This window comes from Uloborus diversus, chromosome 1 (assembly GCF_026930045.1).
Source record: "Uloborus diversus isolate 005 chromosome 1, Udiv.v.3.1, whole genome shotgun sequence".
Classification (NCBI taxonomy): Eukaryota; Metazoa; Arthropoda; class Arachnida; order Araneae; family Uloboridae; genus Uloborus; species Uloborus diversus.
The window spans coordinates 10267565-10294237 of NC_072731.1; the positions used below are offsets into that span (position 1 = coordinate 10267565).

Consider the following 26673-nt stretch of genomic DNA (forward strand, 5'->3'; position numbering starts at 1 on the left):
GAAACGGTGATGATCAGGTGTAGTGTTTCAGGTCACCAGGTTGTTCCCTGGTAATGACATCCAGCCGGGATTGCGAAGGTAGCTTCACGGCTACGAGAATCTTCGTCTGTTTTTCGTGCGGATTCCTCTTCTTCTTCTGTGGAGTGGCATCGCAATTCAATGACATCAGGCCCAGGCCGATTTTATTTTCCGACGACAAAACATTAGCGGAGGTGATACTTGATGAAAATGGTGACATGATACATTGCAGACTCCATGAAATGGAGTAAGTACAACGCACATTATTAATTATGCATGCTCGTTTTAAAATTATAAATTTATTGTTTTCGTTCATTTTTTGTTTCGTCCCTGCAAAACAATAGTGTTAATTCCACTTCACTAATATATAATTTAAATATATATATATATATATATATATATATATATATATATATATATATATATATATATATATATATATATATATATATATATATATATATATATATTAAATGTTTAATAACTGGAAGGCCAGTTTTAATCGATGGCCCCGTAAACCTGATTAACAAGACTCTCTATATTACACTTTTGTCAATAACTAAAAAAATAAAAGGAAGGGAAAAAAAAGTTTAATTTTCACCAAAAAAAAAGAAAAGAAAAAGAATTTTTATTAATTTAAATGCAAAATAACACATTTTTGGACATTAGATGCTGTCATTTCATTGCTTAACTCTGTTACTCAGTGTGCTATCATATTTAAACGTAGGTATTGTAAAAACATGGTTATTATCTTTCGTATTAAATGACGTCGTTTCCAAAATTTTAAAAGTATTTTCTTCTGAAAGAGCATGCTTAAAAACATAGGATCTGACCATTTTTTAAATAGTTTATATAAGTTTAATATTTTATAAAAAAATTACTTAAATCGGTGCGCTTTCATTGTTTACACTTATAATAAGAAAAGTAATAGAATATTAATCAAACAAATTCACCAGAAAATTATCACCAAATACCCAAAAATTGAGTCATAATTGCAAAAACTCATTACAGCCGCCATCTTGGATTGATGACGTCATACAGGCCATCTGACACAAATTCAGGCAAAACACCCGGTGAGGCATAGTTACACAGGCCATAAGGAACATAATAGAATTGGTCTCACAATTTCCTCACGAAATTTCCCACGGAATGTAGTATGCCCCCCTTCTATTCTGTCCGATGACATCACAAATGATGAAATGCCATTCAATGTTGCCATTTACAGAACAAAATATTTAATTCGCATCTTTACTCATGTGTATTGGCAACGATATGGTTGACAGCAAGCGTAGAGCGCAATTTTAATTCGCTGCTTGAGTATCATAAAGTGGAAACGTAGTAGAAAGATGAGCCAAATTGCATCATTTGTGACGTCATAAAGAATCCGCTTTGTTTGAAAAATCGGACATTTTAAAAAATTAATTTAAAAAAATTGTTAGGAAAATAAAAGTATTTTCTGGGCCATGTAATTTTTTTTTTTTTTTTTTTTTTGCTCATTCTATCCATTTCAATGACTAAAAGTAGTTCTTTTGACTAAAGGAAACCACCCCATTATCAGCTTGGTTTATCTAATGCATGTGGTTAGAATCGTCTCATTGGACAAAGCTAATTTTGAGTCTATAAATCAAGAACCACCCCCGCAGAAACCTGAAGGTGTACAAACCACCAGCTAAAAATTGCCGATCATGGTCAAAAGTTGAAAATTCTACCTTTGAGCAGAGATTTTAAAAAAAATTAATGAGAACATGAAACTTTCCCGTACGCCTACAGTTAACTATGATTCCAGCTGAAAACAGGAAACCGAAATCTTTTGCAGTTGTAAAACTTCTTTAAAGTATTATAGTACTGTCTGACCACGGATTGTATGGAAAGACAAGCATCCGTTTTACAGCCGGAAGTGGACGAATCTATTATTTTTTACCGATGTCAGCTTTTGCAGAAGCGGAGTGTCATTCAAATAAGCGGAATACGCGCATCAAATTTTTACTTTTTCCCCTTATTCACATAGATTCTTCTTATCTGGACATTTGAAAATTCCATGCGATTCGTGGTTGGACAGTAAACTATTTTAAATAATAATAATGTTTGTATTAATAATAATAATAGCTTTAGTCATAACAACCAATCATAACAATAATAATGATAACTATAAGAACAATAACAGTAACAATAACAACAATTATAACAGTAAATAAGTCTAATAACAAATTTAATAAACAACAACAACTGCAGCCGTAATCACTTCCAAATTCAAATCACTCTTTCGGCAATCATGATTGAGACAGGAATCTTTGAATGAGACCAAAAAGAAAAAGAGAAACAACAAAAATTTGCACAGATGATTTTCTTTCTCCTCTTCATTGTACTGTAGTCTACTCTTTTCCGTCCCTACCTATACTTCCTACCTATTGTTAGCATATCGGCTTAGGATTATACGGCTGTCCCCGTGTAGCAAGGTGTAGGTGGCCATTGATCGTAAACTGTATAATGCTTGAACAAGTATGGAAAAAGAACATAAATAGTGTTTCCAAAACAAATAAATTAAAACAGAACGGAAAAAAACAGATATCCTCAAAAAATCATCAGAAAATAATGTTTGTAAAACGCAAAAAGAATCATGATTTTTATTTACTAGAAATGTAATGACTTCATTCAAAATTTCTAACGTCAACAAAACGTGATTGGGCAACGTTTGCGGGGGAAAAAGTCAACAGTAATATGCGATAAGATTTGTCGTCCGCAGAAAATAAACAAACGATTTAACTTTCATGAATTTCATTAGTCACGCCGCAATGGATCATATGACTTGCTATCCACCAATCTCACAGACAATAGAGTGAGAAATGCCAAGGAATGGCAAAATGAAATCAAAAAGGAATTTAGGTTTCTCAAAAAGTTATGCTGAGATCTGTGTCGCACAATGTGGCACGAAATATTTAACTAACTACTACTAGAGATGGAATGAGCGGTGCCTAATAGAAAACAACGCTGTACGAAGAGCGACTTGATAAAAAAAAGTGAATGAATGGCAAAATGAAATCAAAAAGGAATCTAGGTTTCTCAAAAGATTATGCTGAGATCTGTGTCGCACAATGTGGCACGAAATATTTAACTAACTACTACTAGAGATGGAATGAGCGGTGCCTAATAGAAAACAACGCTGTACGAAGAGCGACTTGATAAAAAAGTGAATGAATGGCAAAATGAAATCAAAAAGGAATCTAGGTTTCTCAAAAGGTTATGCTGAGATCTGTGTCGCACAATGTGGCACGAAATATTTAACTAACTACAACTAGAGATGGAATGAGCGGTGCCTAATAGAAAACAACGCTGTACGAAGAGCGACTTGATAAAAAAAGTGAATGAAGTTCCCTATCGGAACATTATGTTGCGACAGGGTAAAGTACGAGTTTCTGTACTATATACTATGAAAGTCCTTCATACGAAATTCAATCTCCTACGGCTAATCATTTGGATTTACAAAAACACTTTTTTTTTTGAGCAATCACGATTGCTTATTATTCTTATTTGACCGTCTTTGATGTCCGTGCCTTTTTCAACCCCCACCGTCACCTGCAGGCGCGACTTCGTCCCCCGGTAGCCGCTTCTCCTGGTTGGTGATGGTGGCATCCATGACCTACACACATGCACGCTCATACACATATGCATTCACACACATACACACACGCGCCTTTACACACATATACACACGCCAACGTGCATACACACAAGAGCCTACATATGCACAACTAATACACACGTCTCCGTTCAAGAGGAGAGGTAGGCTTGGAGGGACAGGAGCCGCGTCTAGAAACAATTGAGTAGGGTATTAACCAATGAGTAGGGTCCTGTCGCAACTCGTGATTGCGAAAAACATAATTTGAATTCAAAATTTCAGAATTCAAGTTTTTTTTTTTTTTTTTTTAACCTTACGACAAAACTGGTCAAATTGTTCTGCAAGAATGGCTAAAACTGATTTTCCGGTTATTCATACGTAGGTGCATGCAAAAATAGGTACAAATAGACCTTTAAAAGAAAAACTTCTCAAAATTGATTCATGAATGATTTACGGGAAAAAATGCGTTGAAGTTTGGAAAATTTTTCCTTCACTAATGAACCTTGAAATACTTCTCTAGAATATTTTGTAATTTTTTGGCGTTTTAAAATTCTGCAAGTACATTTAGTTTTTGCACAAACTTTACGACTTGTGTTTTTTGTACTATAAACGGTAATGGGTCAAAACTTCGCTGCCGAAACTTCGCCGAACAAAACTTCGCGGTATAAACTTCGCGGCCAAAGCTTCGCGCTGTCAAAACTTCACCTGGACTTTGATTTTAGTTTCAGAAAAAGTGCCCAGAATGAAATAGTGTTTTAACTTCCATACGGTGAATTTGAACAAAACTTCGCGTAGTCAAAATGGGGTCGTTTCCAATATTTTAAAAGTATTTTTTCTGAAAGAACATGCTTAAAAACGTAGGATCTAACCATTTTTTAAATAATTTGTTTGAGTTTAATATTTTTTAAAAAATACTTAAATCGATGATCTTTCATTGTTTACATTTCTTGTCGATGACATCACAAATGATGAAATGCCATTCTGTGTCGCCATTCTCAGAGCAAAATATTTATTACTCACGTGTATTGGCAACGATATGGTGGATAGCAAGCGTAGAGCGCAATTTTAATTCGCTCCTTGATTATCATAACATGGAAACGCAGTACAAAGATGCGCCGAAAATCATCATTATATATCGTTGGAAAGGGTAGAATTTTCCACGTTCTACACAATTTGTTCCAATGGCTCTAGCTTAATTGCGGCGGGAGTTATTTGGGTTTTTAGCTCGATTTTTTTTAGGCTTAGCTGAAATTAGGCACTACTTTTCTCATTAAATGAATCAATAAAAAGTGAAGGGATTGTCCACAGTTTTCTTTTTGACGCCATTCGAAAAAGCGACCATTTTTACTTCAGATCTAACTCGACCAATGGTCGAAAAAATAAGCTTTTATCTCGAAAGGAAAAAAGTTACAAGCCTTTTTAAATCAAGTTTAAGAAATCTCGATTCAATTCAAATTGTGAACCATTTTCCTTCGCATTTAAATTCCTTAAACTTATTTTATTTTGTGTTTCCATGGTTACGCATTTTAAATCCATCTTTCTGGATTTAATTTCTTAAAAGTATTTTAATATCTGTCGTCATTGTTTGGAAGGGAAATCATGATGTTTTATTTATTTTTTACGTCTGATTGTTGAATATATACGTCACTTGACACAATTTTCATTTTCAAGGTAGACCGGGCAAAGCCGAGAAACGCAGCTAGTAAGTACATAAATAATAAAAATTACAATAGACCACCTTATATTTGTCATTTCACTGTTTATTCCATTCGTTACTGCCAGCTAATTAAACACTGCAAAAGAATTTGTTGAATGTCTCAACTTGAAAATTGTATAAGTATACTCTTCACTACATTTTAAGTCAAACAAGTACAGTATAATTGCATTGCATTTGAGACGAGCAGCTGCAGTTTCAGAAAATGAACACCTAAAGCCTTTTCTCTAACATCTACATTATTAATTTACAAGCGTACGCCGCTAAAAAACTACAAAAGTAATTATTCGGTTTTGTTCAAGTGGTTAAATATTCAATGGCTGTTGTTTTGTGTTGACAAAAGAATGCATGGCATTTTGCATTTCCCGTAGATATTATTTTCTATTTACTAGTAAGTAAAATGTTGAAATTTCTCCATTTTGCCTTAACATTCATTTTCAATTAGAGTATTTTAAACAGAAAACTTTGCAATTCGTTTTTTTTTTTTTTTTTTTTTTTTTTTTTTTCAATACAACGTGTTTAAAATTTAAGATTGAAAAAAAAAACTTGCATTCGTTTTTGTCAAATTCAAAGTTTCTGAAATCAAAAATTACAGCCAGTTGTTCACTCAACGTTTCTAAAAGTTAAATGTTACACAAATTTCAGTTGATCTTTTCGTATTTTTTATTCGTTTTAAATATCATTATAAACATTATTTTATATTTTAAGTAGCGGTTCCGGTGGCATATAAAAACATGCCTTTATCTTTTTTAAAAGGAATATTTTTAACCCCCGACGCACAAAGGAAGAGGGTTATAAGTTTGACGTGTCTGTACCTGTGTTTCTGTGTATTTGTGTGTTTGTCTGTAGCACTCTAGCGCCTAAATTTTGTTCGAAAGGAGAGTTTATCGATAGTGTTCTTAGCTAGGTTGTGTCTTCGGATGACATTAATTAGCGAAGATATTAATTAAAAACCTCTGAAAAGTTTTAGCAATTTTTGCAATGAAAACATAGTTAAAAATTTTTAAATTTAATACCAAAATAAAGATAATTTTTTCCTCGTCTGATAGAATGTGTTTGAAACTTCCATGTTTCATAGAATTCGAATTATAACGTTTTTTAAAGCAGATTTTAATAAAGACTCTAAGCCTTTATTCACGCGATTGATAACCGAATTCATTGTTGGCCGACAAGGAAATTAAAAGCAATGATTTAAAATTTTTATCTGTTGCCAGTTTCTATTTAATTTTTACTAATAATAAATCTGAAAGTCTCTCTGTCCGGATCTCTGTCTGTCAGGATCTCTGTGACGCGCATAGCGCCTAGACCGTTCGGCCGATTTTCATGAAATTTGTCACAGAATTAGTTTGCAGCATGGGGGTGTGCACCTCGAAGCGATTTTTCGAAAATTCGATGTGATTCTTCTTCTATTCCAATTTTAAGAACAAAAATATCATAAGATGGACGAGTAAATTACGAAATTATCATAACGTGGAACCGTAACATGGGCACAAGCCAATTGGCGAGATACGAAATTATCATAACGTGGAACCGTAACATGGGTACAAGCCAATTGGCGAGAAAATTCACCATAAATTATTTGTAAATATACAGGCGAACCAAAAGACCTTTTAATTTTTCTATTACGGGCAAAGCCGAGAGGGTACCACTAGTTGAAAATAAAGACAAATTTAATATCAAAGAAGTAATTTTGTTAATTGTGCTAACAATGAGCTACATTAATGGTTTGCGTGCAACTAATATTAAGTCCCTTTAATTAAAGTGCGGTTTAAATTTTTGTTATCCTTTTAATTCAAATGTGTGTTAAGAATTAGCATAGTATTAATGTATTTCCAAATTAGTAAATTTGAGAATGTACTGATAATTTTTAATTTTGTAGCAAATACTACACTAGTAGCAAATAAAATACCTGTAATTGATTTTTCATAGCAGAAAGCTTTTAATAGGATTTTCCATTTTCCCTCTTGATTCTACAATTGCGACTCAGTCGGGGGTTTTTAAAATTTTTAATTTTACCGTTTCTTGTTATATTTTTTTTTTCTTTTATTTCAACTGGCAATGAATTAAGTTAGTCAAGACTCTGCCTTCAGCTATTATTAATTTAAAACACCAAACATTTTTTTTCACAATACCGTTTTTCAAACAATTCCCATTAGCATGATGATTTGAAAGCTTGAGCCTCGTTCATGGATTCGCGGCGTATGCACCCCAATCTCAAAACACGATCTTGATTTCCATTCTAGGGAATCATCTGATGCGGAGGCCATCATCAAAGGCAGCGGCCTAGATGTCAAATATCCAAGTTTCAAAACCATGCTCCAGCTCATCAACAACTGCACTAGGTTGGCGATGCCATCGATCAACGCAACGATGGTTGCGACAACCGAAGCTCCAGCATCTCACTTTTGGTCACCGTGGGCTAATATGTGGAATGGAATAATGCCCGGTAAGTAACACAAAAAAAAGTTATCAAATTTAGTGTTTTCAATGATTGGGATACTGAACATAAAAAACGTTTCGAAGAAAAAAAGCATTGGAATGCAAATACAATAGAGCCTCCATTAACCGAGCCTCGATTAACCGAAGTTTCTGTTAACCGGGCCGATAATGAAGTCTATTTTGTGTAGATATGTAAGCCCTGATAAAGATGTGACGTTTCATTTCTCTGTTGTTCAGGTGTTTTATGCATTTTTTTTTAACTAGAATGTATATTTAATAAAATAATGAATTTTAGATTTTAAAATAAAAATATTTTTCGGAAATTTCTGATTTTTTTTTTCTGTTTCAAACTTGATATTGTAAAAATATTTAATTGACTTTATAAAATTTACTACAAGTTATTTTCACTTTTAGTTTTTTAACTGTAAAACATTCCTTTTTATACGTTCATTTTCATCCTTTAAGAATATTCTATTGTGTTTTTATTGATACTTTTTGAAATTTGCAATCCTGACAAGTTTTTGTACAAAGTTTCTATTAACCAAGATTTCCGACATCCGAGGCAGTAGCGGTCCCAATTAGCTCGGATAATCGAGGTCCTACTATATTGTTAATTTCTGAACACATTATTTTGTGTCAGAAATATTAAAATTTTCCATTTTTCCCGAGTGTAAATAAATTTTATCGGAAAAAAAGAAAAACACCATTTTTCCCAAAATTTCCGGTTTTCTCCCGACTGTTCCCATTGCTACCGCAAACTTGAAGCATTTCCATGCTTTCATGGAAAAAATGTTCATTTATGTGTTGGTTTTGTTTTATATTTGTACGCTATAATTGTGGAGTTAGAAGCGAAGTGGTTGAAGACAAAAATTTCCATTTTATTCTCAGTCAATTATAATTAATCTCCCATTTACTGAAAAGTAATTTCCACGAGCTCATTGCGTTACAATAGCCGCTCACTCACAGGGTTGTCAGACGTCCCGGATTTCAAGGGACAGTCCCGTATTTTGAAAAAGTGTCCCGCGTCCCGGGGAACTTTCATACGGGACGGCAAAAGTCCCGTATTAGAGTTGATAACAATATTTTACAGAACGAGACATTATTTCAAGGGAAAAAATAAACAAAAAATGTGAAATAATGAGCAATAAGAAAATCATGTGATATCAAACAAAAAAAAATGTCTTAATTTTAATTTGGTTTGTATGTGTGTTTTTTTTTTCTTTGCGGCAGACTATTAGGAGTCGAATGGTTGCTTCTTTGTTGATTGACTAATATTGAAAAAATATAACTCTGCGCATGCGTCGTCATTCGCAATGAAAACTATTTTTATACCTTGATACGCGACATCTTTTGAGATTTAATGCTTTGTTGAGATTGAATTTACAGCGACCTCTCAAAAATAAGTCCACCCCCCTCCTTTTCACTCCTAGAAGCCTGCCCCGTATTTACTGTTCCTGAATCTGGCAACCCTGCTCACTCATCAAATATATAAATGTTAGGGCTGCGGAGTCGAAAGAAAAATGATCGACTGCGACTCCGACTCTGGGATCTTGAGAGCTTTTGACTCCTGCTCATTTACCTCAAAATCAGTCAGTCTCCGATTCTTGACTCCAGGGTACGTGTTATACATAAATGACTGACAATAACAGCAACGGTTCTGAAAATGAGACTTATGTTTCCCTCTTTAACATGTCTGTGCTTCCCTCAACATATAAATAAGTTCATTTACCTTTCTAACAGATTCGTAGGTTCGGAGGGAAAATGACCGACTCCGATCCGACTCTGGGAATTTGAGAGGCTTTGACTGCGACTTATTTTCCGCAAAATCTGTTCCACCTCAACTCCACGACTACAAATCCAAAACTCTGACAAATATCACAATTGAGGCATTATAAGAAGCGAAGAGAGGAAAGAGACTTTTTAAAGTTTAGAGCAAAACGACTGCTAAGTTCAAACCCTGGATATAGCTTGACCACGTAGAGATGGCGGATTAACTAGGAACGGAAACAAAACACTTTATTTGGCAATAGGTAGGATCAGTGCTAAAATTGGAGGTGAACAATGGAACATATACAAACAACCCCCATTTAAAGCCATTTTTATATGTGTAGATAGGTGACGTTTTTCCAACATCAGCAATCTGTTAACAGCCGTTAAAATTCAGGCTCATTCATCGTCAATACCGCTATCGAGCAAATGGAGGACAACAAGAAAAAGCAGCCACCAACGCTCGAGTGTGATCGCTATCTTTAGTAATATTATAAAGAAAGAGGGCGGATTTTTGTGTGTTTATATATTCGAGGTAATCTCCGGAACCACTGCACCTATTTGAAAAATTCTTTCAGTATATGAAAGGTTCTTTCCTGCTGAGTAATATAGGCTATAATTCGAAAAAAATCCAATGAATAGTTCTTTTTTTTATTCAAATTTAGACACAAATTTTACGTAAAATGCCTATTATTGGCTATTAAAGGAGTGAAAAATTACTTGCACATATTAATATTATATATCGTTAAAAAGGGTAGAATTTTCTGCGTTCTAAACAATTTATTTCAATGCTCTAACTTAATTACGGCGAGAATAATTTGCGTTTTTAGCTCGAACTTTTTTAGGCTTAGCTGAAATTTTGGCAATACTTTCTTCATTAAATCTATCAATAAAAAGTGGAGGAATCGTCCCACAGTTTTCTTTTTGACAGCATTCAAAAAAGCGAGATTTTTTACTCCAGATCTCTTTCGACCTTTGGTCGAAAAAATTAGCTTCTATCTTCAAAGGAAAAAAAGTTACAAGCGTTTTTAAATCAATTTCAAAATATGTCATTTGATTCAGGTTGTCAACCGTTTTATTTTCGCGTTTCCATGGTTACGCTTTTTGAATCCATTGTCTATTTTGCATCTGATTTCTTAAACTTATTTTGTTTCATGTTTCCATGGTTACGCTTTTAAAATCCATCTTTCGCATTTTAATTTCTTAAAAGTATTTTAATATCTGTCGTCATTGTTTGGAAGGGTAATTTTGCATGGTGTTTTTTTTTTTCTTTTATTTAAGTTATTCTTTAAGTTATTAAGTTATTCTTTTATTTAGTTGTTGAATATATGTCATTTGACACAATTTTTGTTCTCAAGGTAGACTGGGCAAAGCCGAGAAACGCAGCTCTTAATATATAAAGATTTGAAAGCTACTGTTAATGTGATTTTATACCTTTTTGTTTGTTTGCGAAACATTTATTATTGCCAAAGAAAAAAGTCAGCCCTTTTGCTTCACTCGCAAAAGGGCTGGGTTCCGGTAGCGTGGTCGCTTGGCACGTTAGGCGCTGAGCAGTTCAGTCTAGGATTATACTTTTAAAGCAACCGTTAATGTAATTCATTGTTTTAGCGATTTGTTTTGAAAGAAAAGAAACTTTTGATTTGTTTTTATCCGATTGAAATGTACGACATTATCTTCTTTTTTTCTGGCGATGATTTTCGAATGTTCCACGGGATGTATTTTTTTCCCCCGCTATACGGATGAATTATTATAGCGTGGTTACTGGGCAAGTTTGGCGATAAACAATAGAGCTGCGGAATTATTTTTACATTTGAAATATATTATTTGATGGTTTTTTTTTTTTTTTTTTTTTTTTTTTTTTTTTTGTTTATTTGGCGAAATATTTTAAATTGCAGTAAAAACCGCTTCACTCGCTAAATAGAGTTTTAAAGCAACAGTAAATCTAATTTAATGATTTGACGAAAAGTTTTAAATTCCAAAGAAACTTAAATAGTTTTTTTTTTTTTCGAAAAGGTGTGTACGCATTTTATACAAAGAAAAACGATCATTTCACATCACCGGACTTCCATTAAATTTTTAGAACGGGCATCGCTGTGCGGGTACTGCTAGTAGCCTATAAGTAAACAATTAATTTATTACTTTCCACAGTAATGCTGATAGATAATGACATGGGCGTATTCAGAGGGAAGCAAGGGAGGGGTAGTCCTCTTTCCAAAATAGAAAATATTTCAAATAAAACCAAAAATCTAGATTTAAAAAGAAAAATGATTAATATTCAGCTGCTTCAATTTCTAAACTTATCAATGGACTCGGCTCTAGTAACGTGACTACTAGTTTGGAAAGAGTATATTCTTTAGAAACTCAGTGAAAAGGAAAAGTTATTGGGCTATCGCAATATTAACATACTTGTAACTTAACGAAGGTAATACTGTGCGAAAAACCCATTCCTTTTCCACAAACTCAACTCAAAAAAGTTCTTTCTTATGCAAAAGTTTGCTAAAGCACACGGCCCCCTCAACATGCACCTTGAAAAAGCTTAAATTCATAGAAATCCTCCCCCCAAGCCCGTCATTTTCAAACTTTCTAGGGGGCAAAGGCTCAATGCATTTCAAAGTGGGAGAAAAAAAATACATATACAGATGCATAGTTATATTATGTTTCCAAAATCGCAAGAGAGAGAGAGCATTCGACCCCCCGATCAAGCAAATGACGGGCCTGCCTCACCTTCTATTTTGAGCTGGATGCGTTCCTGAATGATGAAACTTTTGAAGTAATTATAAATGGTCACGTACTAAATTCTTTACGAAATTCTGACATAGAAAAAAATGTATGCAAATCATTCTAGTAATTGCATGAAAACGATTTTCTTAACATTAAAAAATTTACTTTCTTTGTAGGCACAAAATGGTGTGGAGTCGGAGACATTGCAGAATCTTTCGAGGAACTAGGAAGTCAAGCCGACGTGGATGCTTGCTGCAGAGCACACGACCACTGCCCAGTCAAACTGAAGTCATTCAGGGCGGGATATGGACTGATAAACTTATCATTGTATACAAAGTAAGCTGTACAGAGTTACGGTTTCTATCTATAAACGTAGGGCTCAATTCGTTTAAAAAATATATTCCTAGAGTCCCTAGTAATTTTCTTACTTATTGCTTTCCTTCCCGGATTTGATTCGTCGCAAAGTGCATTTCAACTGATGCAAAGTCTAGTCGATCATTATTGGTGTAAAAAAAATGCTTCTAGCATGTCGCCAATGAGAAAATAATTAATACTTTGTGTTAGCAACTTCAGATAAAAAAGGTACTGCACGCAGTTGTAAGCTCTTTAACGGAATTTTGACAGCCAAGATTTTGAAATCAGCCCTTTTTTCAATACATGTGCTGACTTCTGAGTAATTTTGCATGACCACAGTGAAAAATGACTATGGAATGGGTAAGTCATCATAGGAAGAACCTACTTTTTTGCCCGAAAAAGACATCACATACGATTGCTCCTTGATTCTACTTCAAAATGGCTAGAAAATTGAATCGACTTTAAATTCTACTTGATATAATGCTAACATATGATACTCATCAGTTAAATAAATGTTTAAATATGAATAAAAGAGGGTGGGTCAAATCTGGCGAGTGATCAGACCTTCCTAGTTTCCCCTACACACCTTAGCTATCACTGATTTTCTTCTCACTTTTCATGAGGATTTTTTTAAAAAAATTTCTTTTTCTAATAATGAGATATTTTAAAACCAGAATCACGGATATGCAACTGTTTCTTCTCTCATCATTTTGTTTATATGCTAACACTATTCAGTTTTTCACTGATAACATTGTCTGATATAGTTGGCTCAACTTTAAGAACTCGCCCTTCTGTTTAGCCAAATAAACACAAAAAAAAAAGGGAAATGCAAATGAAATGGGGCTATAAAGCGAAATTTAAATATGTGTGCTTTGAATGTGATTTTATGGTTTTTTCATTCTAGTGCAAGCATGAAGTTTATGAGCATTTGCTCAATTTTAAGCGCTGAAATTCTTTTAAACCACAATGGAATTCGGGTGATATGAAACCCATGATTTGGAACAATAGAACAAGTGTCACGAAATAGGTCTAAAGAAAAAAGAGGAAACTCCTCGCTGCATTCATTTAAATTTTTTTGATTTGATGTAGCACATTTTAGAACTTTAATCCTTAGTGCTTTATTTACGTTGTTTTTCCACTTTATCATACGTAGCACAAAGCTTTTTTGTTCATTTTTCATCAAACATCAGATAGCTCGTCAACGATAAATTATAGTTCCACATGACAATATAGAAAGTGTCGGATCTTCGGAGACCTTTTTTTGTGATTCCGAAGAGAATTTTCTCCTTTATAGTGCACTTCTTTTGAGCTGTGTAACACGGTATTTTGCCAATGCTTTTGATTTGGCAAAAATGGTTGATGTTCTCACATATTCGAAGGAAGAACGAATGAGCTGGTGGTTGTACAATTTTGTAGTTAAACATTAATTATATTTAAAATTATAAAAATGTCTTTTATGATCAGTATTTTAAAGCATAAACTCAATTTTAATATAGAAAACTCACTTTTTCAGGTCTCACTGTGACTGCGACAAGGAATTCTACGGTTGTTTGAAAGGTTCAGAGAACAAATTTGCTGATGTGGTTGGAAATTTTTATTTCAATATCATGCGAATGCAATGCCTCAAAGAACACAGACCTTTCATCTGCGTTGAGAACAGGTATGAAAACTGCATTTTCTTTTTTACATGCATAAGTAAGACACTCAACTGAAAACTTGTCTAAGTGGGAACTAAAAATTATTCGTTAACTTTCAGCTGCAAAACTACTAAAAAAAGAGGACGACTTTTGGTACATTTTCAGCAGAGTCGTTTAGTATATGAAATACTTGTTTGTGTTAACTTTTGTCGCTTGAAGCTTTGGTCAGGAGCCTATTAAAACAGAAAGAAAGAAATCAATTTCAAGCGTTCAAGGAAACAAAATATCAATTAATTCACTCTGAAGCTGAATGTTTTCTGACTTGCAAAACAAAACTACATTACTAAGATTCTATTATAATTAGACAATCAAAGAAGTATAAAAAGTAAAACTTTACTCAGGGTCCTATTTCGCCGTCGTTGTGAAAAAAAAAAAAGGCGGACAAAAAATGAAAAATGTGAAGACAAAAATGCCGCTCCTTTCTCAAAAAAGAGGAATCATCCAAGGTGGAAAGCATTCTCTTACCCTTCCCACAGCTATCTATATCTATCGGTCTATCTACCTGTCAATATATCTATCTATCTATCTATCTCTATATCAGTCTCTCTACCTCTAGCTATCTATCTCTATATCAGTCTCTCTATCTACCTATCTGTCTATTAACCATTACCTATCTATTTATTTGTAAATAAATCTATCGATCTATCTATCTACCTACCTATTCTATATCTATATTTATCTACATATATATCTATTTACCTCTTACTTTTAATACATCTATCTCTATATCTTCCTCTATCTATTTATCCATCTATCTATATACAAGCACACATACATATCTACCTATCTATTCTCTCTCTTTGTATATATATTTCTATGTCTCTATCTCTCTATCTATCTGTCTATCTATCAAGAGAGATAAAGATATAGAAAGATAGATGTATAGGTAGATAGATAGTGAGAGCGGTAAAATAGATAAGTAGTAGATAGATAGATAGATAGATAGATAGATAATGTAGGTAGGTAGGGTAATATACAGATTTAGATATAGATAGATAAAAGATATCAGTAAAAAGTGCGTTGTTTGCGAAGACAAAAATAAAGAAATCGTAAAATACTAGCAGTAGCCGCACAGCGATGCCCGTGCTAAAAATTTAATGGAAGTCCGTTGAATAAAAAAAAAAATTTGAGGCCCCCTCCCCTCCTGATGTGAAATGATCGTTTTTCTTTGTATAAAATGCGTACACATCTTTTCGAAAAAAAAAAAAAACTATTTAAGTTTCTTCGGAATTTAAAACTTTTCGTCAAATCATTAAATTAGATTTACAGTTGCTTTAAAACTCTATTTAGCGAGTGAAGCGCTTTTTACTGCAATTTAAAATATTTCGCCAAGTAAACAAAAAAAGGCCTCAAATAATATCTATCAAATGTAAAAATAGTTCCGCAATTCTATTGTTTAACGCCAAACTCGCCCAGCAACCACGCTATCATGATCCATCTGTCTAACAAAAAAAAAACATTCAGTTGAACATTCAAAAATCATTGTCAGAAAAAAAGAAGAAAATGTCGTACATTTCATTCGGATAAAAACAAATCAAAAGTTTCATTTCTTTCAAAAATATCGCCAAAACAATGAATTACATCAACGGTTGCCTTAAAACAATAATCCTAGACTGAACCTGCTCAGCGCTTAACGTGCCAAGCGACCACGCTACCGGAACTCAACCCATTTGCGAGTGAAGCGGATCATTCACTGGATGGTGTTCACTCACTGGTCGGTCTACCCTACATGATGCATCTAAGATCTACTGGCTAAAACCCTGAAATGTAGAAATAGTAGCGACGCGTCCGCCATCTTGGGGCTAAACTACGCTTTTTTCCTTTGTCTATTATGATGAACTAGCGGGTTTTGCATATTAATCATGGTGCTTCTTGATTGTGGGTTAACAAGGAGTGAATAAGAAACCACAATCAAAAGGCAAAACACGCTATAACATCATAGCAGACATAAGAATAAAGCAGCGTTTAGCCCCAAGATGGCGGACGTGCCGCTACTTTTGAGTTACAATAGAGGGTTTACTACGAGCGCGAATGTCGGTACTATCTTGTTACTACGCTAATCTCTGCTGCATGTTATTTTTGTGGTACCCCATAACAGAAGCTCCACCGAACAAGAAAACCTATCTCGGAATTTTCAAAAAAAAGTGTAACTATAATTATTGTTTTAATTACTTAGACTCAAGTGACCTTTCTATTTTTTAACTTTACACAACCGTGATCTCACTTTTTAAAATTTCAGCACAAGCGTCTCCTTACTTTTACTTATGTTTTGTTCGCATTAGAAAACATCCACCCCCCCCCCTCCTTTTTTTTTTTCTTCGGGACTACACCCTTGGGGCTAATATTCAGAACAGGGTGGCAGATCCAGGAATTCCCACCTAAATTTCTCAGATCCTCTCTTCAAAAAAAAAGTTCTGGAGTTTCAACGGATCTAGGGAGTGAAGGTGCATGACACCGTTTTAGGCGATCAAAGACAGCCAACGCTGCGTTTTGGGGCTCAGATTTCGAAAACATACTCTGACCCCCTACCCATAATTTATGCCCAAAAATGGCACTTGGACTCCAAAGCCAGAAGTTGGGTCTGCCCTTGTCCGAAAGGAACCGCGGAAAATTCGTGAAAAAAAAAATCTTTTTGATAAAAATTTAAAGTTACAGATATTATTTTTAAAAAATCTGGTATGAACCCTACACAACTCCCTTTTTGTTCTAATCGATGTTTTTTAATTGCTCAAGCGGTTGAGTGTATTCATGTACGAGCGTTAGAAGCAACACTTCTTAAATGAATAGCATTTCAGACAATTTCCTATGTAATTACAATTATGGTAAAAGTAGAGAATAGTACTTCTAATGGGGTTGTTTTCTTCAGTCTAAAATACTACTTTTTGTCACTGAAATTGATGGAATTAGCAAAAAAAAATAACATGGACCCAGAAAATACTTTCATTTTCCCAACAGTTATATTTTAATTAATTTTTTTAAATGTCCGATTTTTCAAACAAGGCTTGGCATTGATGACGTCACAAATGATGATCTTCTACGCTATGATAATCAAGAAGCGAATTAAAATTGCAATCTACGCTTGCTATCAACCATATCGTTGCCAATACACGTGAATAAAGATGTGAATTAAATATTTTGCTCTGTGAATGGCAACACTGAAGGGCATTTCATCATTTGTGATGTCGAGGGAGTAGAAGGGAGGAGAAGAATCTCCATGATAGCAGACTAGACATGTTTACGTGTGTCTTCCTTAGTCTAGCGTTGTACACAAGTGCGTTTTAAAATGTAAGACCAAAAATTTTGAAAGAAAAAAGCTAATTTTGCCGTGAAAGTTCTTCAGAGAAGCATTGAATACTTACAGGTTCACCGTACGGTTGAACTATTTGCATTCGATGCGTATAATTTTTGTTCATGAAGCAATAATTTTAATTGAACTTGATCTGGCTATCACTAAAGGAGAAGAGCTTGACAACTTATAAATGTCTCCACTGGACAGGGGAGCAGCGTTTTTACGAGATAATTAATTCATTCCTCTGCTATGTGTTAAGTAATTCATGTTTAATCTTGTATCTTGTGTTCGAAATCGCTGTTTTACTTATTTGTTATTATAAAACTAAAAACGATTTTAGCTGTCTTTTGACAATAATGTTTTCTCTTAATAAAATCCGTAGACTGCATTTCTTTTGTCTTAATTCTTCAGTTTAATGTTTATTTAATTTTTAGGGTAAATGAGAGAATTTTATTTCACTGTTTTTAATTTAAAAAATAAGAATGAAAATAGCTATGAAAAATTACAAAATTTTGGGATTTAATCTACTACAACATTTTTTTTTTTTTTGCTTCCATTTAATATTTTACGAACAAGGTGAATTTCGAATAAAATTAAATAGCACTAATTTTGGAATGTTATATGAAAATAAGGAAACCTCGCAAGTTCATGCTATTCACATGCAGAGGTGGATTCACATTTGGGGACCTGTCCTAATGTACAAAAGTATGAAAAAGAAATTTTGCAGCTGAGTAATTAAGGAAATAAAAACAGAACTAAATAAGAATTAAATAAAGTTCACAATACCAAAAGTTATATGAGCGAATACTGGAGAAAATGTGAAAGGAAAGAAAAGATACAAATACAAATACATAAGTGACGACCAGCAACAGGCTCTGGGCCCAGCTAGACTGGTCCTAGTCAATTGACAATCCCCAGTGAAGATCAACGGGCCTCTTAAAACTATCTACTCCCTTGCTCATTACCACCTCTGCAAAATGCAAAACTGCGTTCGTAAGTAAAAACGAAACTTAATAGGATAAATATAAGAAAGATCACATCAACGCTTGAACTTGATGGTAACATTTCCTTTGTAATTGTGCACAGTTAACTAACTAAAGGCATTTTTTTTTATTGTACAGAGTATATTAGTATTTTTTTTTCAAATTGTTTTTAATGATAAAGCCTACAAAAAAAAAAAAAAAAAAAAACTATGTAGGATTTTTCAGTGGAAGCAAAAAACAGATCTAAATACAAATTAATTACCGATAAAATTAAATAGTGAAATATTGTAATTTATATTAGCTAATATCGCTCGAGATGCAAGTGTGGGGGGCGTGAGAAAGTGGAATGAAGTAACAGAACAAAGTAACTTGAATAAAAGAACCAAGCAACTGTGGTAAGTAAAAACGAAACCTATGATTGATAAAGCAACTAGTTTTGAAGATATGGGTTAATTAGATTATTGATTACTTATTTGCATGATACTCACCTAGTATAGACAGCTCACGTATTTGAAAAATTATTTTATCAGGTTATTTGCAAAACATTGCAATTTAGTAATTCAATAGGGGGGGGGGGGGGGGGTAGCAAGTGTATCTCATGCCAAGCGATAAATCACATCAACCCTTTTACTGCAGAGCACTTTCTTATAACAATATCTTTGTAATTGTTCACAATTTACTAACAAAAAGCATTTTTTTTTTCAATATACACAGTATATACACAAGCAATTTTAAGATAAATTCTAGAAGAAAAAAAAAGCGAGTTCAGTAGAAAATAGGGTTTTTTAGCAGAATTAAGTAAGCAAAAACGAAACTAAGTACAAAATAAGTATTGATACACATAATACAATGAAATATTTAAAGTTGTATGAGTTTCCATCACTCGAAATCACAGTTCGAGTTCTGTTCGCAACTTTTATCTGTTCGCAACTCCACGGCTCGAATACGCTACTCTACGGTGATTTATAAAATTAAAGAGAAAGGTAAAACATTGCGTTCCACGTGTGTCTATTTGTAAACAGAGGCAGTTTGTTATGAGTATTTATTAACGCATTCAATCTGTCTTAGATTGCTTTCAGCAACAGAAATTGTTTCGTCCATTAATGGCATTCTCGAGCTTCTCAAAATAATGTTAGTTTTTATTATTTCCCTTTAAAAAGTGAGATGATTGTCGTAAATGGCGAAAGCGTAAACACAAGAAAACTTTGGATTAACAAAATTCGCATTAGCATGAAATTCTCGTCTGTTCGATGCTTTTTTTTTTTTTTTTTTTTTTGAAAGAGGATAACGTTATACCATGTAAACTTGTTTTTATTGTTTTCTGTGAATTTGTAAGAATATGGTTTTTTTTTTTTTAATTTAAGCTCTAAATAAGGATTTGATAACATTAGCAAAAAAATTAGGGCTTTCATCTTCGCCTAGTTTAAAAATAATTAACTTAACTAACCTAATTTTACTGCAGCATTTTGTTGGAATGATCAGTTTGCAAAATATGTTCTTGAATATATTATCGTAGAACGTAATAAAAAATGTTTAATGCTGAGAATTTTCATCGCCAAAATAGTGGGATTATAGTTTAGGGTTATAGTTTTAGTATTGTGCGAGCAAAGAACCCTTGACGAGATTTCGCATGTCAGTTGTAAACCATTTTTATGTTTTATCGTGTGTGGAATAAAATGGTAGAAAGATTACAGAATTCGATAAGTTTAAAGAAATAAATGGAAGATCAATTAGAAAGAAAACTAACATCATGCATCCGTGAGAATTTTATTGATGATGCATGACAGAATTAAATCATAATTCGAAAATTAGAAACATACGAAACAGAAAAATTCAAAATTAACTGATTCGGTAATTTGAGGAATAATTCAGCTACAAATATAAAGCAATTAGCGTTAGACAAACAAGACAAAGAAGTATTATCTTCCTCTTTTGATAACACCGGTAAACGAAGGTTTTTGATGCATGAAATATTTATAGTGTTCTTATCTCCACAATGAAAATGAAGTTCCATCAAGAATTTATAAATATCGAATTCAACATCGTGGAAATGGCTGCTTTAGAACAACAAACTACATGTCTTGCATTAATTTCTAACGTTTAGTAATGCTTCTTGAATCCTCATTTCTTTCTGCGTGGGTCAGAATATCCACAAGACTTTAAAAATCAATTTAAAAAGAATAAAACAAAAAAGTCATGCATACAAACAAAAATTACTAGGCTTATTAGCATTTTCTACGCAACGGCGTGCGTTTGTTTTACCTTTTTCATCCGCTATTAGAAGGTGGCTGCAGTGCCCCCCATAGTTTGTTGGAGTTGCGCTTGCATACCCGATTTGCATCCAGGAACAAAGCAGTATGCAGGAGGCATATTTATGAAGGAAAAAATTAAAACTAATTAGCAAAAGGATATAGAAATAACCAAGATGTACATTGCGTAATAACTTAATGAAAACCTAAAAAATAATACAAATAATAATCTTAATGGTTAAAACACGAGATAAATATAAAAATCGAAAATGAATTTCAGAAAAAAAAGTTATTTTGAGTTGAGATTACTCGTTTCCATCTTGACGACCGCGTGGAATTCTTGAGCTCCGGCAATTTCTTCACATCAGCGGCCCAAACTAGCTGACTGCCGGCAACCACCCCACTTTCGACCCCGGAAAAAACCACTTTTTCACCGCATTCCGGTTATTTGTGGGGTATATGTGGAATTTTTCTCCTCCTGCTTGCTTCTGGAGAGAAAGCGGAGTTTCGTCCTCTTGCTGGGTGTAGCCGCTAAGGATGCTGGGTAAAAACCGCTTTTTCTGATACAATGGAAAACCTCTTTTTACATGGAAATGGGGAATTTTTCCATCGGTGTTTTGCAGAGCGGGGGTGGGGATTTACGGGATCGAAAAGTGTGTTGTGAACGCGACTAATAGTCGATACATAACGGAACCGAAGCGCCACCAGTGGCGATGAAATAATCATGCCACATTTTCTCTGTGTTGCCAAAGGAGATGAAGCTCCTTCCTTTTAGCCTCCCTGGTGATGTCATCGGCAACAATAAAAGCGTACCGACTTAAGTAATTTTTTAAAAATATTAAACTTAAACAAATTATTTAAACTAGTATGTTGTGGCCATCCCGAAACTTTCTTCTATATTTTTCCTTTTTCTGATCCCTCCCATGCTTGACGAGGAAGCAATATTCCTAACAAAAACAAAATTACACATGCAAAAAGGACGACCATCCCAATGTCTGAATTATTGTAAAAGCAAAGCAAAGAGGCGAAAATTGAAAGTTATTTTAAAAGCCTTGCTTGAATTAATTACAAATATTTTATTTGTTAACAAACATAACATGGCAACAGTTAAAAATTTTAAATCATTGAGATAATATTTCCGATCATTTCCATACAATTAAAATCACGAGAAATACGCAGACGACAATCTATTACGATTTATCTTTCTTATTGTTGCATTAATAAAGCTATTTTTATTCGCAAAAAAAAAAAAAAATCAACACCTCTTGGAGCGATTGGAGTCAAAATTGAACCAAAGCCTGTTTACGTATGGATTCACATATATTCCAAATTTCAACTAGAATGTAGCATTACTTCTTGAGATAGGGCACTCACAATGGAAAAAAAGAACGGGTGATTGTGCTACACCTCCTTTTTAGCTGTTGACACCAAAATAAAATCAGCTCTTATACCCACTAAGGGCTACTTGTCAAAAATTTTTTGTTTGATTCCGTTCGTTATTTCTTGAGATACAGCAGTCACAATTGACAACAAAAAACGTTGTTGTTGTTGTTATTGCATGCCCCCATGGCCATGGTCAGCAGAGCTAGACCAGGTCCATGAGTTTGTTTACCCTCAAGAAATCCAGCACCGTCACTGGGTCTTCAGTCAAATCCCTCCTAGAGAGCCCCAGGCACGACAGTATATGGTCAAGCGAGGCCTGCTCAACCGAACACTTGGAACAAGTCTGAAAGGTCTTCGACCCCTCCGAAAATTTTAAAGTTTTAAGATGTCCACTACGAGAACGGTCAAGAGTTGTTTGTTCCTGTCTGATAAACCCAGGGGTCAGGGAGCCACCAGGTCGTAAACATCTGTACCAATGGTGCTCTGGCTGGATAATCCAAGTGATATTATAACTGTGTTTAATTTTTGAGTGGATCTCCTGAAAGGTGAGTTTTGCCGTTGGCTCTGAGACCTCAGCAGCACCAGCTTTCGCCAAGGTATCCGCGATCTCATTACCTTCTATTTCTACATGGGAGGGGATCCACTGCATGTGAATTTGATGTGAGACGGATAGTTGTTTTAGTTTGTTGTGAGTATTGAAACTCCTACACTATCTCTCACACTTTGCCATCTGGTCAGGTGCTGTCTTGCACTTCTGCTATCGGATAGAATCCCAATTTCGGTCCCGTGGGGGAGAAGCTCCAGAGAGTCTAGGGCTTCATCAATGGCTATTAGCTCACTACACATAGCAGTACGGAACACATAGCAGTAATTAGGGTTCAATAATTAGGGGAAACAAAAAACGTTCTGTAATTCAAACCCCGTTTGAGCTATTGACACCAAAATTGAATCAGCACCTGCTCCTGTTAGAGGCAACATGTGGACCAAATTTTGTTTGATTCCGCCAGTTACTTCCTGAGGAATAGCAAGCACGCGTAACTCAAAAAACGTCCCATTGCTCCACCCCCCTTGGAGGAATTCGCGCCAAAAACCAATGGGCACAAGTTCACATAGGGGCACATATGTGTACCAAATTTCGTTCAATTTCATGCGGTAGTTTGTGCTGTACAACGGCCACAAAAAACTGGTCACACACAGACGTGACACACATACTCACACACACACATACACACAGACATTTTCCAAAAATAGTCGAAATGAACTCAGCACACCTCAAAAAGTTCGAATCCGTCAAAATTCGAAATTCGAAAATTTGCACGAATCCAATACTTTCTTGAAAGTAAAAATGGTCAGATCCTTTGTTTTTAAGCATTCTTTCAGAAAACAATACTTTTGAAATTTTGGAAACGACCCCATTGTAAAGAAAAATGATGTTTTTATTATCGTCTGTGATTTAAAATTGCATAAAACTACATGGAACGCAATGAAGAAAAAAATGCAACCTTTAGAGTGAGCAAGAAAACTCTTTTCGGAGCCTAAATTTAAGGGGAAAATATTTGCGATTACAATACTTCGTTTACTAGCTATTCCTTTTCGTGGATGAATATTCGTCTATATTTTTTCACTCTTGCAGAACGGATGTTGATGGCGGTCAGCGTTGTGTCAAGTGGAGTGCAGATCCAAACAGCAAAAAAATGCAAGTTACATTAACCCATCTGAAATATTGAAGTCAACAAGCGAAGATGGTACAAGTCAAGCAATTTTTGGATGTGTCACATACCAGCCGAATCTACTGCGTTTTTCGCAGTGTGTCCAGGTTTTCTGCTCAGGTTCGACTTTATCCTGCGGCTTAGCTAAAAATTATAAGAAAACAATTGCTACAATTTTGGAAGAGATTGAGTGCTACCAAAAATGGTAAAATTAGTAAAAATGACTTTTTTTTTTCATTATTTAATTTATCTAAAAGTTTTAATAATTATGTCAGTGTTGATTAATGTCGATTTTATCATAGCCTCATTACTTGAAAAAGTTCTTTTATTTTTTGTTTCCACACTTATGTCCTGTGTTATCGTGAAAGACCGAAATTTGATAGGGTCGACTTTCTCCTGTGATTCACCGGAAATATTCGGTCTTTCGACGATGTTTTTGGAGTGGGAATGTTGATATTCAGACTATTCTCAACATCTACCGGATTTCGGACTTTCACACAGGCCCATCATTTGTGCGATCGAGGGGACGGGATCCCCCCCCCCCCTTTTTTTAAAGCGAAATGTCATTGTAAATTTTGCATGTACACAGACCCGAATCTATAAATTTTGGAACCCCCTGCATCAAAACCTCACAGGCCAGCAGTGTATATCGCTCATGTGGAAGGAGATGAGTGCCTCAATACGATGAATTGAAATTTTACAGAAGCGTTTAAAGTTTAACTCTTCAGGAAATTTTCTATGCTCTCCAGTGATTAATATCACAACAAAAACCTGTCATTATTTTCCAAAAAAGATAACATAATTTGGGTTTCCAATGCTTATTTAGCTTTGTTAAAAGCTAGGAAATAAAAGATGTTTCTTTTCATTAAGACCTTAGTTTGAATTAAAAAAAATTTCAACGAAATTCCGATATGATTTGGAGTGCAACTTTCACACGCCATACAGTTCGAGGCTGAATTGCTTATTAAATTTTATTTCTGTTATAATTTCATTAGTTTTCTCATATGTAATATTTGTAAGTATTGGAAAACGTTTGAAACAAAAAATTTAACTGATCAAAAAATATAGTAACACCTGAAAAGTTCACTAACAAAAATCGGCGATTTCTGTACTTACAGCTGCTTCAACTTAGCAGCAATCATTCAGAAGAAAACTTATTTCATCATAATGAACTCGTAGGATACATCAAATATCAGAAATGCATTGTAAAGACCAATCCTTATAAAACATTTGTATCAAGAAAGGTTTTATTAAATAAACTTTTAACTATATAGTATTCATTGTTTGCTTTGTGTAGTTTTCTTTTTCATGTTTGAAAAGTTTATTTTTTTTATTGCTATTTCACAAAAGTCGTACTTCTTTCGCATGTTATCAAAACAAAATTATTTTCATTTTGTTTTCAATTAATTAAAAGCTTTAAGTAAGCCAAGGTTTTGCTGTAATTCACTTAATAATTTATATATATACTAGCTGACCCAGCTACGCGTTGCTGTGGCGAAGTATTTGGATTAGAATATGCTTTAACTCAATAGATTGATAGAATCTAATTAATATTTTTAGCGAAGCTTTAAATAGTTCAGATAATTTTATAACATATAAGATTGAAAACGGGAGGGTTTGGCTGAATTAGGTACTTATTGAATTTAGTCAGTGCTAACTCAACATTCAATGGTAAAAACATTATTCTTACGCTTAGTAAATTTTGCAAGTATGGCTTCGGCCAAAAATAAAAGCAAAATAACTTGAAAGTGATGGTAAATATCGAAACTGATTTTAAAATATTGGAACGTAGAAATTAAGCATAAATCAATATTCATCTCAGATTTCTCTATTATTTGTAACCAATAACTTCTTTATAAAATACATTAACTAAATTAAAAACATATAAAAAATTAAATTTTATAAATGAGGTAGACAACATTGACTTCGATCTATTGCTTCGATTATTTGAAAACTGAAAATTATCTAAGCACTAAGTTGTGCACAATATTCTTGCTTAACCTGTCTTTTGCTAACACGAATAGGTATGATAACTTTCCCACTTGTGAGTAGGCGACGGATAGTGGCCCATGAAAGAAACATGTATGTTTCAAGTCCAAACCGAAAGTAGACAATTTTTGGTATTGAGATCTATTTATGATCTTTTCGAAAGATAAACAAATCGGAAATTGAAGCCTTTCAAATGTGTTTGAAAATTATGACGTTATTATTGGACTACGTGGCAGCACAAAAATTTGTCCTTAAAACTTTTCCGTCAAAATTGTTGACATTTTGATGAAGAAACGTGTACCGTTGCAAAAAACTACGTGGGTTTAAACTGTGAAAAAGGAAAATTGGTAAATCAATTTTCAACTGGAAATCGTCTAGTGGCATTCCTGGTATATACAGAGAATTTAAAAATTCAGTTGGAATGTTTACGGCTAGGCTTTTATCTACTACTGTATAGCCTTGTTCAGCATCAACGGTCAGCACAATCTGATTATGATTTTTTTTTCAGCTGTCAGTAATGGCTCATCATTCACAATAATAGTAACTAAGATAGCGTCATTGCACTGTTTTTTCCCGTGGTAAATCAGTGCATGGCCCCACTGAATACTTAAGCGGCAGCGCATTCAGTGGGGCCATGATCAGTGTTAACTAAGTCGGTGACCAATCGATCAGGTGATATCACACCATAGTAACAAAACAACAAATTTGAAATTGAAATGAAAAAATCTTCAGTCAATTCTAAAGC

General features: G+C 34.1%; 1 protein-coding gene across 1 annotated transcript; it reads left to right on the forward strand.

Moving 5' to 3' along the window:
• LOC129234419 (uncharacterized) lies at positions 1-25197 on the forward strand. The gene is made up of 5 exons (XM_054868416.1): positions 1-265; positions 7592-7794; positions 12452-12611; positions 14143-14289; positions 23864-25197. The coding sequence occupies exons 1-5, from the start codon at positions 54-56 to the stop codon at positions 23955-23957; spliced, it is 816 nt and encodes a 271-aa protein (XP_054724391.1). The 5' UTR covers positions 1-53; the 3' UTR covers positions 23958-25197.
• Positions 25198-26673: the final 1476 nt, after the last annotated feature.